The following is an 18,223-nucleotide window of genomic DNA, read 5'->3' as shown; positions in this document are numbered from 1 at the left end:
ATTAATACATACAAGCCAAACAGATCATATAACCAGATGAGCATCCTTCACAAAAATGTAACAGTGCTATATAAAGGAATCACTCCACCTAGCACTGAAATAAACCACCTCCAAGATTAAACTAGTTTAGCAGCACACAAATAGTTTTAGAGGGGAAGTGTAAGAAATTATATCCAATTAAAAATACACATGGAAGCAAGCAAAATATAAATACCCCCAAGTTGGAATTTAGCCAAGGCACTGGAGTTAACTAAACATCCTGTATCTTGCAACTCAGTGCACTGTCCAAAGGTACTTAGTGAATCAAACATATCACAGTGGTGTAAATTTGGACCCTACCTTCCAGTCCCAGTGTGCAAAGCCCTCATTTCATTCTAACATCTCCTAAAAATGCATTTTTCCTCCCCCACTACCAACCACTACTGAATACTTTCCCACCACTCCACCAATACCATTAGACAGGTTTCAGAGTAGCAGCTGTGTTAGCCTGTATCCGCAAAAAGAAAAGGAGGACTTGTGGCACCTTAGAGATTAATTAACAAATTTATTTGAGCATAAGCTTTCGTGAGCTACAGTTCACTTCATCGGATGTATTCAGTGGAAAATATAGTGAATGCATCCGATGAAGTGAGCTGTAGCTCACGAAAGCTTATGCTCAAATAAATTTGTTAGTCTCTAAGGTGCCACAAGTCCTCCTTTTCTTTTTGCGAATACCATTAGAGATAGTGAGCCACATTTCAGTATTTTTTTAAAAAAAATTGCTAGTCTTCATTAAAGTTAACTCCCTGCTCTGGGTCAGCCAGTACTCATCTTTTCTGTGTCGTACATTGCAAAAGTTCTTTGGAGCAGAGACAATCTCCATAAATTCATCTCTTATAAAAAAGTGTCAAATTCTGGCTAGCACTTAATTATTATTTTTGGCAAAACACCAGGCATAAGTGGGTATGTTAAATACAATTGCAGCTTCAAATGGCTTATTTCACAGCCTTTAAATTGTTCAGACACTTTTCTCAATTTACTTCCTTGCTTTTTCTTACTAAGAGAGAGAGAGACTATAACAGTTTACAGGATAAGCCTATTAAGTGAACAAAAAGGCAAGCTTGCTCCCATCACATATTTGGGTACTGCTATACAGTAAACCCACACAGTATAAAGTCATCATCCATTAGAATCTAAATCATACAAACATGTCTTTGATAGGATAACTGTACTCCATCACATCAGTCAGAAAGAAAACAGGTGAATCCCAGACACTTCTAAAGAGCCAATTTTTCACTATAAGAAAGCAATCAGTTCCACTTAACTCAACCTCTGAAATTCCAGCTATGATATTTACATTAACATTGTAAAGGCTTACAATATTTCTTACCAAGAGAAAAGAGGACAAAAATGCATTTAGCCAGCTTTAAAAAGTCTACTTTAATACTTTTTTAAAGTTAATTTATGTAGCATGTTTTAAACAGGTTTACAAATCCTTCCATGTAAATATCAGAGACAAAACAACCATTACAACAGTAAGCTTTTGTTTAGCAAATCAGATCTTTCTATTTAAACTTCTAATTTTGTGGTTGCTACTTTTGTAGTTATTTTACCCCATTGTGCGTAGATATTTCAAGAGTTTCAGAACCATACATGAATTCTTATATAAATTGTGCATTACTGTGCACAAAAGTTCAGGATGGAGAGTTCTCATTTTATTGTTGACTCTCGCGTGGATTCAACCAGACATAACACTTTAACTGCGCTTTTCCAAATCTGAGTTAAAAAACTCTGTCAGAATCTGTTTGCCCAGGACACTGTTCAAATGCTAAGCAGAGAGGTTTTATTCAGCCTCTCAGCACCGATGAACAGTGGTGGAAGTCTCCATCATATCAAAATAAATTCCACACCAAAGTAACTATACATATACCCTTACCTCCTGCCAGCCCCCTACCAACTGAACTGAGTTAGATGTAGCAAGATCAGGCACTTCCATGAATCTTCTCTCATAATACATGGGGGAAAAGGGGGTATAAGATGAAAATATAAAGGCAACAGGAATGGCAAACTGATTAAAAAAAACCTTGTTTTTTATTTACACAATACACAGGTAAAAAGAAAAGGAGTACTTGTGGCACATTAGAGAGTCTGGAACTCTCAGTCACCAGGTAACATCGAAGCCAAGAACTCAACAGGATCCATAAAAAGGACTGGACATTTATATTTATAAATAAAATTACTACCCACAATCGCTAAGTACCACAAAATATTTAATGTATTTATCCTCACCCATGTCTTGTGTCACACCCATATAAGATGGTGAAGTATCACCATTTTACAGGTGGGAAACTGTGGTACAGAAAGACTAAAGGACTTGCCCAAAGTCACAGGAAGCCTGTGGCAGAGCAGAGAATTTAACCCAGGTCTGCAGAGTTCCATGCTAGCACCCGAAGTACTGGACACTCCTTCCTCTACAAATGAAGATATAAAAAATTATTAATGATTTAAAATTTTGGCAGGGATATAAATACGCACGATTCAGGGCATAAAACGGAATATTGGACTAGAGGGCTCACTAGCCTGATCAGGTAAGGCAATGTTTTTTTTTTTAACAATGTTAAGGCTGCAATACCTGAAACGTAATGAGATATAAAAAAGTTTGAACGGTACAAAAATATGGTTGGAGAGCAAAAAATATTTTCCATTGTGCACTGTCACCAGATGTTTAGTCCAACATTAACTGCAGTTTTTCCCTTTCAGTACACTACTGCCTATTACTACAACAATCAAACCAAATAAGATAGAAGACTCAATCCTGAACTCTGGTTGTTTCAGAATCAATTTAGATTTTTAAAAATATAAATTACAGGATTCATGCACCTCTGCACTTCTTGGTTGCATCAGAAGCAGAAGTACAAAATCTCACGAGAAAGGACATTTTCATTATTTCTACTACTGAAATCAGGAAGTCTCACAAAAAAGCCTGTTCTTGTGAAAATACAAGATCAAACAGGTTCAAATAAAGTACAGGTAAGCACTGAAACCCTTTACATTCACTCATGACTACTTTGGGCAGAGCCGTACCATTAGTGGGGTAAAGAGGGGGATGTGTACATATAGAATACTAATCAGATAATCATCTGGTTTAGAAGGTACTATTTTCTTTTTTCTCTCTTCTATTGCCTTGTGACAATCTAGAATGATCATTTTGAATGGATGGTATCCATCACTTTTGTACTGTCTTTTGAAGCTTACTTGAAATGTATATTAGTTTTCAAAAAGCATTGCCTTTTTTAGTTCTGCTATACACTGATATTCTGTCTGTTTTTCTGTATCTCAGTTTCCCACTTCGTGAAATGGGGATGTTAAACCACTTCATGGAAGTGTTGAGAGATCTAATGCATTTTTATCTGTAAGATCCTAGGACAGAAGGTGCTCTAATTACCACGTTTTTTTTTTTTAAATTAAAGATATTAACAATATGGTTTTATTTTGGATTCTCAAGACAACATGCTCAAATATGGGCTACCACAAACCTTATCTTGCTTTTTCTCCTCTGAATCATTACTGGATAATCTCGTTTTAAGTTTCACTGAACCTTCTTTAAAGATATCTCCAAACCCAACTCCTCGGATTTTCTTTGGCTGTGCTATTGGTCCAGCTCCAGGTTCATTTCCATTCCCTGGAGAGGCCACAGGCGAGGGAGAACCAGTGAAAAGAGACTCTGAAAAATTGAGAGAAAATGGTTTTAATGTATAAATTAATAAATGCCACTATTACTGTTAATCAGGCAGTCTGAAAATCAAATCAGAAAATTGTTCTTTTGTATAAATGTCTTTATGTACATTGGTCTTGTCCAATAGACCTTAGAATTGCAGTTCCATCCTTAAGTTCACACATTTCCTGCTAGCTAGATATTTAGACAGACTCTACATCTAGGGCGGAGGGATAGCTCAGTGGTTTGAGCATTGGCCTGCTAAACCTAAGCTTGTGAGTTCAATCCTTGAGGGGGCCATTTAGGGATCTGGGGCAAAAATTGGGGATTGTCCCTGCTTTAAGCAGGGAGTTGGACTAAATGACCTCCTGAGGTCCCTTGTAACCCTGATATTCTATGATTCTAAGAAGCATTTCAAGGCAGTTTACAATGACACTATTTCTGCACCACATGTGTACTTGTAGCCCTTAGCCGCCATCAAGAACTCAGATCACTGATTTTTGGCCTGATTTCTCAAACATCAGGCAGAAAGGCAATGAGACCTGTTATTTTCATCAGCTGTACATTTTTCACCAGTTCTGATGAAATATGCTCCTGCATCTTTTTGACTCAGTATTTTTATTTCTACATGGTGTAACGAAGTTTGCATGTGTTATTGCTGTCAGCAGCAGTAGCTACTCAACCTCAGAAGTACTGCAGAACACCTCATAGCTAATTCTTCCATGTTTGGACAGCCAGAGCAAAAGGGCAATTGTGGCCTAATTAAACATTAAAGAAAGGATATTTCCCATCAAAAGCTACTAAATTAAACTTTCCCCATACCTCAAACAACTGATGAAAATAACTCAAATCAATTTCACTTGAATTATTACTGTTATTTTTAAAGAGTTAATTATGAACAAGTTAAAAAAGTATCTAAATTCTATTTTTATGTTACTTTTCAATATCATTCAGTTCACCAGATGCAGTTGTCCAACTTTAATCACTGTTACATGGTGCACTATTTACAACCGATTAAAAAAAAAAATTTGAAAAATGGTGTTAAGGGAACCGGGTGGCTTGTTTGTGAATAATGAATGTCACTACAGTTGCATGTAGCTGATGGTCAGGAATTCAAGACCTAGGACAGGGTTGGGCAAACTTTTTGGCCTGAGGGCCATATCTGGGTATGGAAATTGTATGGCGGGCCATGAATGCTCACAAAATTGGGGGTTGGGGTGCAGGAGGGGGTGAGGGCTCCAGCTGGGGGTGCAGGCTCTGGGGTGGGACCAGAAATGAAGAGTTCAGGGATGGGAGAGTAGTCCGGGCTGGGACCGAGGCGTTCGGAGGGCAAGAGGGTGTCAGTGGTGCAGGCTCCAGGTGGCGCTTACCTCAAGCAGCTCTCAGAAGCAGCGACATATCCCCACTCTGACTTGAATGCGGAAGCGTGGCCAGTCGGCTCTGCTCATTGCCCTGTCAGCAGGTGATGCCCCTGCAGCTCCCATTGGCCATGGTTCCCAGCCAATGGGAGCTGTGGGGGCAGCGCTTGGGGCAGGGGCAGCACGCAGAGCCGGCTGCCCTTACGCATAGGAGCCAGAGAGGGGACATGCCATTGCTTTCGGGAGCCGCGTATATGGGGCAAGCCCCTGACCCCACTTCCCAGCTGGAGCGCCGGAGTGGGGCAAGTCCTAGGCCCTGCACTCCGACGGGAGCTTGAGGGCCAGATGCGGCCCCCAGGCCATAGTTTGCCCACCTCTGACTAAGGAGCTGCTTTTAAAATGTTTTAGCTTAAAAGACCTGCACACTAGTATTTACAGGCAAACTGGCTTTCCACCTGCAGAATGCATGGAAAAAATAAGTCATTTGAAACTTAAAACTCCAATTATTTATCAAACTCAAAATACCCTTTCATATCATTTAAACTTTAGCCCTTCAACTCAAGCTCTTTCTAGGGTATGAACTCCTCAGAACTGCTGTGTTCCATTTCTGATGAAACACAAGTATAGACCCACTCCCCCTCCTGCAACTGTGATTTGCGAACAACTGGTCATATGGGCCTTAATCTTCTCCCTATCTTCCTTTAAGCATGTTACTATTTTTGCATCTATGAGGGAAATACCCATCTACAAAACCACTCCCCTTCCGCTCTTCTTCCCACTGATAGGAAGCCTCTAGGCTACAAGTTTCATGTTGGTCTCAAAGGATCACACCCTTATGGGGGGCTTACTCAGTTGTTGCTATCTCTGGCAAATAGAGAAGAAAAAAAATAATGTGCTCAAAATATAATGCAAGGTAGCTTTGGGAACATGATTTTCAAAAGTGCTGAGCACCTGCAACTCCAAATGTAGTTACACGTTCAGCATTTCTGTAAAAAACAGATCCTTAATAGCTACCACCAGAAAATAGGCTTTCATTGCAAGTTATGCAGAGCACTATGTTTGGAAATGAAAATCATAATTTTACAGGGCAGACATTGGATTTGTAAGTTTAACAGCTATTTTTAAACCAAGTAGTCTTTAGTCCTGATTCGCAGAACAGCTGCTAAACTAATTCCTGAACTGCTCAAAACAGTACACATTTTTGTCCTGCTTCTAATAACTTTTCCAGCACTGAAGCAAAACCAGCAGAAATATTCCCCACATTAGCGTATTCTCTCTTCCAACTCTAGGCACCACCTTGCCAGAAACTAAAAGCTCAGAGCCCCTTGCAGCTAAAGTACAGTCTACTGAAATTTTTGCAATGCTCTCTTTTCTTTGATCACTATATAGTGGTTAAAAAAAAACAAAAAAAAACCAAACAGGTCTTAAGATCAGTTTTTAGTATTGATTTGTTCACTTTGCATATCACTGTGGACAAACAAACAATGTTCTAGATGAGCAAGTTTTTCTTCTTCAAACCGTAAAGCCTTCTCTAAATTACAGTTTACAGAAACTAGATTAAGTCATTGCATTTCCTATAAACCATACATTTGCTTGGAGTCCCTATCAACATTATGATGCTTTTCAGCTATTACAGTCTACTTCTGCCATTCTCCTGGCCATGAACCCATAACCACAAAGGATTGAAATCTGATGTAATCCTAAAGTGATGAGTTAATAGTTGAAGTTGGTAATATTAAAAAGAGAAATTCATCAAGGACACAAGACACAGCATAATGGGGATGTATCATACATTACTGCTAATGGCAATCAGAGAATCCAGCATCCCCTCCTCCTAAAATTCAACACTCCATGTGAACTATTGCAAATTTACTGATACATTTATATTGCTTTAGGCCTATTACCAAATCCATTCAGGTTAAACTCTTAGTGCTAGCTGGCAGTGTCATGGCTGTCAGAATGGGGTGAGAAAAATTAAAAAAACCCAAATACTTACTTCTTGATATGAAGGAATTATAATTTTAGGTCCCAATGCTAAAACTTAACTCTAAGCATATGAATACTCCTATTATCGTTGAAGTTACGCACTTAAGTGTTTGCAAGATCAGGGTGTTAACCTTAATTTTGTGATTGGAGACATAAGAAAAAAAATGTAATTACATTTTTGTGAGGTTCTCTCAAATTATTTCTGTATTATCAGGGTTCTACTTGCTTTACAAAGGGATAGTCCCTGCCCTCACAATCTACATAACTTTCCTTTCACTATTGTTGTAGCTTTCCAAAACTAAATTCTTGGTATAAGTAACTGTGATAAGGATACTGTATTCTAGATAATATGATGGATTATTACCTGTGTCCTCCAGGACTTCTTGTGTTTCCCCATCATCTGTCAATTCTAATTCTTTTACAAAATTTGAAGGAAATAATCCTGACTTGCCATTTAGTGTTCCACTCCACCAGCCTTCTTCTACCTGTAAAAAGAGGTATTTCCCATATTAGTAATAAAGCAAAGGGAAACAAACTCACTGATACAGCAATAAATAACTATGGCAGTATAGCTAAGAGTAGGAATTCAAATAATTCTATCACAAGACACTAACTACACAATATGAAGCAAATACTTTGAAAAAGTTCAAAACTTCAACAAAATTTAAAATGAAGAAAATCATGAAGGACTCAGTGGAAGCCACATCTCAAGAAATGTGTTTTATCACTACTTTTCTCAGCACAGCAATTATTCTACAACATAAGAGGGATCCTCATCACTTACTCCTATTTTGAGTGGCAAAAAGATGTGAAATTAAAACTAATTATCAGTGGACAGATCTTTTTTTCCTGTCTCTTTCCCAAGTAGAATTCTACAAGTATGCCACCTCCCAATAATCAAGTGATCCACACTTAATGGGAAGGAAAAGTATTAAACTGGTTGTAAAATAATGGATGCCAATTTTTATATTTTTGCCACTGGAGATAAGAAGTCCTGCTTAGGAGTTAAAGCCCTTGGGAAACCATGGTGAACTCTAATGCCCCAATTCTTGGGACTCACGGGATTCCACATTCTTGGTGTTAGTTATTCCATGACCCTCCTTCAGCTGAAGTATTTTTAAACCATTAAGGAAACTGTATAATTTAAAGCAGAACTAAAAACAGTCCGACACGCCTAGATGATAAAGAAACGGGGGGGAAGGGGGAGGAAATAACCTACTGGCATTGTATAAAGAGACATGCTATCAAAATCATTTTAAAATAATGTTCAGAACTATAATATAAGGACATAATCAACTCTTTTTAAATGAACACCAGTTAAATATACTCCAAAAGTTGCAGTTTATTATTGTTTTACTTTGTGGTTTGAAGATGCGTTTTATATACAGAGAACAAAAAGTAACAGGAAAAAATATTGAGAAGTTTACATGGTCTGTTTTAGTCTCGTGTTTTAGGTTTCTGTGCCTGACCCAGGGCATGCTTTTTAAATAAAAGCTCATTTTCTTCATTTGATTGGAAAGATTTACTGTTTGAATGCAAAGATCATGACTGCCCATTGGAGGACACATTTTTATGGTCAGGACTGTCTTTCTGACCAAAGACATCCTGGTTCTCGAATATGATTGCCTAATGAGATGATGACTATTGTTGGGTGGTCAATGTTAGGCTTTTTCCCTGTCATTGATCTACACTTAAAAATGTAGCTGCTGATCTGGTTTTAAAAATCCCGGATCCACTGATTGACACATTCTATATGGAACGGAAATAAAAACTGGTGTCCGAAGCCTGCTTATAAATGCTCCCAAATAGCAAAAGAAAGGAACTGTTTGCCCAGTTATCACAGTTTGCCAGTTTCCTCCTCAGGCCCCATTCAGCTTTTTACACCCCAAACTATACTTCAAGAAGAAGGTAATAAAACTAGACATGTGTGCTATTCCTAGAGTACATATCACTGGGAAAGTTTTTTACCTTATAGTAACTGGAGGTTCTTCAAGATACGTGATCCCTATCCATATTCCACTGTGGGTATGCACACGCTCCATGCGCCCCCAGTAGGAGAAATCTTGGTCCGCGGCATGCCCCCTCGCTCTCTTTATGTCTCCAACTGAGGAGATAAAGGGCAGAGCAGACAGCCCACCTCTCCAGATTCTCCTCCTCTACATGGATCCAGGAATGATTCAAAGCAGAGGGGAAGAAGGACAAGTAGAACAATACAGATAGGGATCACACAACTTGAAGTACTTGTGGCACCTTAGAGACTAACAAATTTATTTGAGCATAAGCTGTAGCTCATGAAAGCTTATGCTCAAATAAATTAGTTAGTCTCCAAGGTGCCACAAGTATTCCTTTTCTTTTTGTGAATACAGACTAACACGGCTGCTACTCTGACAACTTGAAGTATCGCCAATTATTAAAAGTAACTAACTTGCTCTTCTTCATGAACTCCTGTGTATATTCCACTGTGGGTTCGAGGATACAGGAGGCAGAGCAGTTTGAAGGACCACCATTCCAAAGGATGCATCAGGAGTCCTGTACTAAATGTCTTGCAAATGTGTGGATGAAACTCCACATAGCTGCTTTGCAAATGTCAAGTAGAAGTATTTCCTGAAGCAATGTCATTGATGTTGCTTGTGCTCTTGTGGGATGAGCTTGCACCCAATGAAGCAGAGGAAGATTAGAGAGCTCACAGAATGAGATACCACTTAGATCCATTTAGGGATCCTCAGAGGATAGAACTTGACCTCAAACTCTTTCTCACTGGATTTGACCTTTGCAGATAAAAGACTACGGCTTGTCATGCTCAATGGAATGAAGTTTCCTCTTTTTCAGATGCATGTGGTTTGGGGAGGAAAAACAAACAAAACCACAGGTAAGTGAATTGACTGGTTCAGGTGAAACTCTTAAATGAATTAGGATGTAAATGCAATGAGACGTGGAATATGACATAAGATAGATTTGTCATCAGTGCTCTCCCACTCTCCTGCCTAAGAATGCAACCTTCACAGGCAGGCAAGACATGGAACATGTAGCCACTGATTAGAATGGCGAGCAAGCACTGAAAAAACAAGGTTTAAGTCCCACTGAGGAGTAGGTTTCTTTACTGGAGCATAGAGTCTGATTAGACCCTTCCAGACTCTGGTAGTCAGTGGGTGAGCAAAAACTGAGTAACCATGTGAAGTTGGGTGGTACATACTGATTGCTGCCAGGTGGACCCACCAAGAGTTGATGGGAAAACCCACTGGTCTGAGGGAAAGAAGATAGCCCAGAATAAGGGGAATTCCTGCAGCTTCTGGGAATATACATTTCTATTGCACCCAGAGAAACATTTCCATTGGCTAAGACCTGGTCTACACTAGAAAATTAAGTCGGCATAATACATTGCTCAAGGGTGTGAAAAATCCATACCTGTGAATGGCATAGTTAAGCAGACCCAAGTCCTTATGTCGACAGCACTAGGTAGATGGAATACTTCTTCCGTCAACCTAGCTACTGCCTCTTAGGAAGGTGGATTACCTAGGCCAAGAGAATCCAGCATAGGTAGCGTCTAAACTGAAGTGCTGTCATGCTGACTTCAACAATGAAAAAGTTGACTTTTGAAATGACATGCATGATTCTGGAATGAAATTCAATTAGCAATTTGAATTTCACAAAAAAAAAAATAGCTGTACTTGCTTTGATAAGATACTAAATAGCTATGAACTTCAGTATTATCTAATCTTAAAAATTTAGCTATTCAAAGCTCTGCCTTCCATTTCATATAATCTTTTTCTGTTCCGACATGAAATTAATACCCAGATTACAAAAAGATTTATTTACAGTTTCAACTCGATCACTGAATTTTGTAAGCAATACAGCTTGAAATCGTTTAGAAGACATTTCTGTGTTAATTATAGTGCATACACTTGTGACACATCAACAAAATTGATTTAAAATAGATAGTATTTCTGGATGTGTGGAACATTAGAAAAGCATCTTCAAAGGCAAAAATTGTTTCATTAGATCATAAGACAATCCCTTCCATTTATTCAGATTCTTAAACAAACAAACAAACAAAAACAACACCCACACACCAACCCCTTGAGATTGCCTACAAGAGTGCTGTCCAAAACTCCCCAAAACTTCTGGGGTTACAGAAATGTGAACTCCACTCTTCATTTCCTGCTAAGCTCACTTCTTCCTTTCTTAAATGATCAGCTATCTTAGCAATGGGGTGGTATAACAACATGAACAGAAGACTTTTCTTTCCTGGTTAAATTCCTGCCTCTGCCAGGTACAGAATTACAACCCAACAATCAGATGTGTGGTTAAATCAGGTAGATCTTACAAGAACTATAGCCCTCAGAAGCCAAACCTTCAGTGTCCAAACGTCTAACTTGTCAGCTTATCTCCCGAATCTACAGAATTCATGTTAACTGACTCCCAATTATCTAAGCCTATTTTTTTTTAAATCACACAAGTGATTTGGATTTATTTGGAATTCTACTGCATTGCACTTGCACATAACAGGTTCAGTATTGACCACAAGAGGGAGCTCTACTACTACTTCTACATTCACTAAACGCCATCTGTACATAGTGGTCACTAAGGAAGTTGCATAGAAACATTCACAAACATAAGCACTGCAACAAAAAATGGAATAAAAATTGTGATTTTCAGATGCCTAAACAGAGGAGAAACCGATCCAAGCAAGCTCGCTCACTCCTAACCTTCAGTCAAAAAGAAATCCAGTTCTGCTGCTATCACTTACCAATTGTAAGCTTGAATATTGTTCAAACACTGATGTAACATAATTTAAATCAAATGAACCACTGGCAACACATTTAAAAATATCGGCTGTAAATGAAAGATCGATTGATGAATGAGTCTGAATGACAGGACATTAGTGTTTATTGTTTTACAGTTCTCAAATCTGTGCTATGGGCTTAAGAGGACACATTAAAACCCTGACTGACCCAGCTGGACAAAAGGGAAATTGGTAGGGAAAGGGGTTTATTATATAGCAAAAGTGAGGAAAAACTGTACTGTGCTTCTGGCAAGTTGTTTTTTTTGTTGGTCTATATCTGTCTTCTCTTAGACTAAGCTCTTCAAGGCAGGGACTGTTTTAATCCGTGTATGTACACTGCCTAGCCCAATATAGCCTCAACCCTGGTTGAAGTATGTAGCTGCTGCAGCTGTAGAATATATATTATGTAGCAGCAGTAAACGTAGTAGCAGAAGTCATAAATATTACTACAAAGAAGGTCAATTAATTTACCATCTAGTTCTGCTTAGATTCTAAGCAGCTTGGGGCAGGGACTTTTTGTTTCTGTGTTTGTATAGCACCTAACACAGTGGGGTCATGGTACAAGACTGGGGCTCCAAAGCACTATGTTTACACAAATCAAATAATAATAATGATGATGAGCAGGGGTAACAAACAGTAAGAAAGAAAAGACTGAGGAAACAAAGGGCTTACAACAGAAAGATTATATATACAGTTACTCAGGTTAGGCTAGGCATTTTAAATATTTAAACAAATGCTTTTTAAACTGAACTAATTACTGAACCTCTTCTGACAGTCACTGGGAAGAGAGATCTCTAAGGATTCAATCTGGCATAGTTGATTATTTTTCAAACACAGACAAGCACGTTAACAGAATTCTCTCTAGTCTGAGAGAGAAGGGAATTACGTTATTGTCATTTATATATCTTCTGTCTCAAGATCTACCAAGTTTCAGAGTAGCAACCGTGTTAGTCTGTATTCGCAAAAAATAAAGGAGTACTTGTGGCACCTTAGAGACTAACAAATTTGTTTGAGCATAAGCTTTTGTGAAGTGAGCTGTAGCTCACGAAAGCTTATGCTCAAATAAATTTGTTAGTCTCTAAGGTGCCACAAGATTTACCAAGGAGCACTTTGGTCCCTCATTGAAATCAGCAACCTTATAAGGTAAGCCACACTGGATATGTTTTATGTTTTGTAATGGTTTCCTGGAACCGTTCACATTCCTGGTTTTGCGTCTAAACAGCAAAAATTGCCCCCTTTGTCAGCTTTATCCTAAATCACGCTAGAATTATCACCATGACAGCAGCTGTACAGAAGTGTCCTGCTGTATGATTGATAATCTGCATTCCACCAGCTACTATACCATTTTTTTAAGATACAGCGAGTCCTTGGACTTACGACGCCCAACTTACGTCGGACGCCACTTAGACGCTTTTCAACTGACTGCCCATCTCGCCCTTATGATACTTGATTTCCATAAAGTTGCTTGAAATCACTTCCTGGTTGCATTATAGTGGTATGGAGCTGAAAGGGGTCGCCTCTGATTGGCTTTGAGGCAGCAGGGTAGCTTGTTGCCAGGTCGGGTTGCCACTTATTTTTGATTGTCTCCCGGCCCCGGGCTCAGCCAATTGGAAAGCATGAACCATGACTGCTTAGACTCAGCATGTGCGCCATTCTCCCTGGCTTTCTGAGCCCGTGTTTTGCCGACACTTTGGACAGCATATGTGAGTTTTATGTGATTATTTGAATGCAGTTTACAAAATAGCATTCAGTAAATACATTTGCAACATTAGTCATCTATAATTCATTTAGTACAAAAATCTGGATTACTGTGGTGAAAAATCACGTATCAAGCCTCGGTTCAGGAACCAATCCCCCCTTCATACCATTGATTCCTATGGGAAAAGCAGTTTTGATTTAGAACGTTTCGACTTACAACGCAATTCTGAGGAACAAATTGTGCTGTAAGTTCGAGGACTCCCTGTATTGAACTCTTGAGAAGATCCAGAAAAAAAAAAAAAAAAAAATCAAAAATGTTATTAACATTAGTCCTTGCAACAGCCACCATATTTAAAGGATCTCTCCTCCCAGTAAACCAGGGTCATTAAGTCACTTGGAAACCTGGTGGAGAAAGCCAGTGATAATGCCTGGATCTATATCAAACATATTACTACATTTGAACAAACACAGCTGAAGGATGCCAGGAATGAAAAATAGCATCAGGTAACTTGTTTAAATATTGCCTTGGATCTTTTACATTCTGTAAGGCTGCTTGGTACAATTCATTGCATCATGTGATACAAAGAATTCAGATCTTGGCGTCAAAGGTTTGGGAACAGCAATTTCTTAAACATTTTATTATTATTGTCAATGAAAACTGCCTGTTGAATGAGCAACATTCTCTATCTATGTTGATAAAGAACTTATCATAGTTATACCCAAGCATTAACTACACATTAAAAATATGAGATTTGCCTGGAGGAGTAAAAAACTACTTATGTATTGTGATTTTAGAAGTCATCTTTAAGCCATAATTTGCAAAAGCATTTGCTCTGTTGATTAAAAATTATCAAAAAATTCTACAGGTCAATGAGGCTTAACCCTAAACATCTGAAATCATGAGGATTGCTCTGTTCTCTGGATATACCAGGCCCTTTTTGCAACATGTGTTATTCTGGGGAGGATATCCGCGCCCCTTAATAGGTCACACTTATCTGAAGAGCTGGAGCCAGGTCAAACTGCATATTTAAAAATAAATAAATAAATAAAAAATAAAAACCACACTGCTGGTTTCCATGTAGCTAATTATATTGTCCCCCATATAATATAGTATCCGAGAGCCTCCCAAATGCTTAAAAATAGAAGGAACAGTAAATCTCCCTTCCTTCCTTTGTAGACTTTAGGAGAAATAGCTAGAAAAACATGTGCAGAGATTTGAGAAAGTTGAGCTGAAGAATAAATTTTGCACCTAGGTCTGAAAATGGCTGCTTCTGGGGCCATGCTTACCTTTTCCACAAGTTCCATACTACAGTTCCTGTGAAAGTTCCTTCTTCCCACACTCACAATCCATCCCACTACAGGTTGAAAATTTGACTGTTTGAGTAAAGCAGCTATCAGGAGAGGATATGGTTGAGCTTTCAGGTAGGTAGAGACAATGTCATGAAAGGTTTTCAATATCAAGACAGAACTCTTTAACTGCACTCTGTATTCAGTATGCTAATGCAAAGAGAATGCAATGGAGTGGTGTCTTCATGATGATCTGTACTGCTCAGCAAATGGCTACAAGTTTGATCTACAGCACATTTGTTGCTACTTTGATTTGTTCAAAGGTTCAAGAATAAAAGACAATACTTTGCAAGAAAAGACAACCCCTAAATGTCTAGTCTACTAGTAACGCAACTCTCATCTAATCCTGGCTCCTGTGTGTGAACTTGCAGATGATCAGCCAGAAATAACTTGAGTCCGTATAGCAAAACAACCTCTAGGCAAAGATCACACGTACAAACCATAAAGAACTAGAAAGTATTTTTAGGAAATTAACGTGTAATGGAACATGATTTACTAATGTACGTTATTTCTTGAATAACTTATAGACTAATATTTGCTAAACACTAGGTCTTTGTTAATTTAACATTTTGCTATTCCTAAAACAGAAAACCTCTAAACTAAAAATTTTAGAAACAGAAAATCATGCCTCCCTCACCATTTTTGCAATGTTTCAGCCAAATAAAGGTTTCATTTCGGCCAAATGCAAGGGTATTAGTTCTATAAACATAACTTACCTCTTCATTAATGTCAATAACATCCCCCACCTTGAGCTCCAGTTCATCCTCGTTCTGTGGAATATACTCAAACAGCACTTTACACTGCCGCTTCTTTAACTCTGGTGGAAGGGACATTACAAAAACATAATTAAAATGAAACTGCCTAAAAATAAATTGTATACTTTTCCATATTCAAATCTTTCAAGGATCATATCTGAACAGAACACCTGTAAATCATCCCAAGGGAGCTAACTATACTATCTTAGTTTCTAGTTTTCCAGTTGTCCATTTACATCAGTATAAATCCAGCTTTCCCTGAGCTAAGTGACTTTTACAAATACTGACTGCTTCCATTTTTGAGCTTTATCCTCTGCCAATTACAAAGGAGTAAACAATGTACTACCAATTACCAGCACATTAATACAAAGCTTTATTGACATAACTGAGTCATAGATTAAGCAGTTCAATTATTTTCAAGCTACTTCCTGTGAGAGGATTGAAACAGTCAAAACAGCTGTCAGCTACCTACTGCACTGATCTAGGCAAAGGGAGTAATTCTGGTGTACATTTATGAATTTCAAGTTTTATTACTACACTTTCTTGCAAACACCCATCCCTACAAAAATGTCAGATGATCTACAGAACAAGGAAATGTTGACATCCTTTGCATAAAATAAAAATACCTTGTTAGGTACTAATTTGGGGGTAATGATATTTGTTTTGCCTGAGTATTCAGAACCTGAACACGATAAAAAAAGGCATGTGTTTCATTGGACTCGGGGGAGTACAAAACATTTCCCAGTTCCAGCATGTAAATCAGGATATGAAGCCTATCATTTAATCAATCAGTATTAAGTGACACAAAAAGAATCTAGGAAGAAAAGGCAACCCACTACAGGATATTTCACAGACGAAAGATACACGGCTATGCAAATATTAAAGGACTGATGGCATCCTGGTAAGAGAGAGCTCAAGCAGCTTGCAGTAGCACCACAAGCCAAATCTGTACATGTCACAAGGTTACAGTTTTCCAGATTAATATTGAAATGACAGTACTGTAGCAGTCTTGATGGTTTCTTCTTATCCCACTAGAAGTAGAACTTCTAGAAGAAGTTTTCCAGCTAATTAGCAGATGGTAAACTTTCCAAGGCAACTTCCATCTTGAATGAACATTTTTATTCTGGGTGAATTAACAGGAGTGTTGTATGTATGATACAGGAGGTAATTGTCCTGCTTTATTCAGCACTAGTGATGCTTCAGCTGGAGTGCCATGTCCAAGTTTGGGCACCACACTTTAAAAAAAGGAGAGAGGAGAGAGGAGAGAGAAGAGAAGAGAAAAAAGAAAAGATGTGGACAAATTGGAGTGCGTCTCCAGGGAAAAGCAACAAAAATAAGGTTAAAAACTGGGCATGATTAGTCTTGAGAGAAAGATGACTCAAAGAGGGACCTGATAAGCGTCTTCATAGATGTTAAGTGCTATTATATGGTGATCAGTGGTTCTCCATATCCACTGAGATAGGACAAATAATAAGATTAATCTGCAGCAAAGGAGATTTAGGTTAGATATTGGGGAAAACTTTCCCACTGTAAGGGTGGTTAAATTCTGATATAGGTTACCAAGGTTTCAGAGTAGCAGCCGTGTTAGTCTGTATTCGCAAAAAGAAAAGGAGTACTTGTGGCACCTTAGAGACTTACTAATTTATTAGAGCATAAGCTTTCGTGAGCTACAGCTCACTTCATCGGATGCATTTGGTGGAAAAAACAGAGGAGAGATTTATATACACACACACAGAGAACATGAAACAATGGGTTTATCGTACACACTGTAAGGAGAGGTTTCAGAGTAGCAGCCGTGTTAGTCTGTATTCGCAAACAGAAAAGGAGTATTTGTGGCACCTTAGAGACTAACAAATTTATTAGAGCATAAGCTTTCGTGAGCTACAGCTCACTTCATAGCTTATGCTCTAATAAATTTGTTAGTCTCTAAGGTGCCACAAGTACTCCTTTTCTTTTTACTGTAAGGAGAGTGATCACTTAAGATAAGCCATCACCAGCAGCAGGGGGGGGGGGGTGAAGGAGGAAAACCTTTCATGGTGACAAGCAAGGTAGGCTAATTCCAGCAGTTAACAAGAATATCAGAGGAACAGTGGGGGGGGGGGTGGGAGGGAGAAATACCATGGGGAAATAGTTTTACTTTGTGTAATGACTCATCCATTCCCAGTCTCTATTCAAGCCTAAGTTAATTGTATCCAGTTTGCAAATGAATTCCAATTCAGCAGTCTCTCATTGGAGTCTGTTTTTGAAGCTTTTTTATTGAAGTATAGCCACTCTTAGGTCTGTGATCGAGTGACCCGAGAGATTGAAGTGTTCTCCAACTGGTTTTTGAATGTTATAATTCTTAACGTCTGATTTGTGTCCATTCATTCTTTTGCGTAGAGACTGTCCAGTTTGGCCAATGTACATGGCAGAGGGGCATTGCTGGCACATGATGGCATATATCACATTGGTAGATGCGCAGGTGAACGAGCCTCTGATAGTGTGGCTGATGTGATTAGGCCCTGTGATGGTATCCCCTGAATAGATATGTGGACAGAGTTGGCAACGGGCTTTGTTGCAAGGATAGGTTCCTGGGTTAGTGATTCTGTTGTGTGGTGTGTGG

The 18,223-nt window shown here is 38.6% G+C and overlaps 1 protein-coding gene across 1 annotated transcript in view; it reads right to left on the bottom strand.

Moving 5' to 3' along the window:
- LOC119853499 (CD2 associated protein) overlaps nucleotides 1-18,223 on the bottom strand; it is a 150,327-nt gene that overhangs the window by 59,099 nt on the left and 73,005 nt on the right. Inside the window, exons 4-6 of the mRNA XM_038396619.2 lie at nucleotides 15,583-15,683; nucleotides 7,403-7,523; nucleotides 3,516-3,703 (exon numbers count right to left, since the gene is read on the bottom strand). Coding sequence (XP_038252547.1) covers nucleotides 3,516-3,703; nucleotides 7,403-7,523; nucleotides 15,583-15,683 — 410 coding nt within the window. The remainder of the gene's footprint in view (nucleotides 1-3,515; nucleotides 3,704-7,402; nucleotides 7,524-15,582; nucleotides 15,684-18,223) is intronic.

This window comes from Dermochelys coriacea, chromosome 3 (genome assembly GCF_009764565.3).
Source record: "Dermochelys coriacea isolate rDerCor1 chromosome 3, rDerCor1.pri.v4, whole genome shotgun sequence".
Taxonomy (NCBI): Eukaryota; Metazoa; Chordata; order Testudines; family Dermochelyidae; genus Dermochelys; species Dermochelys coriacea.
Note: the sequence above shows the minus strand (reverse complement) of the source record. Positions and strands in the feature narration are given on the sequence as shown.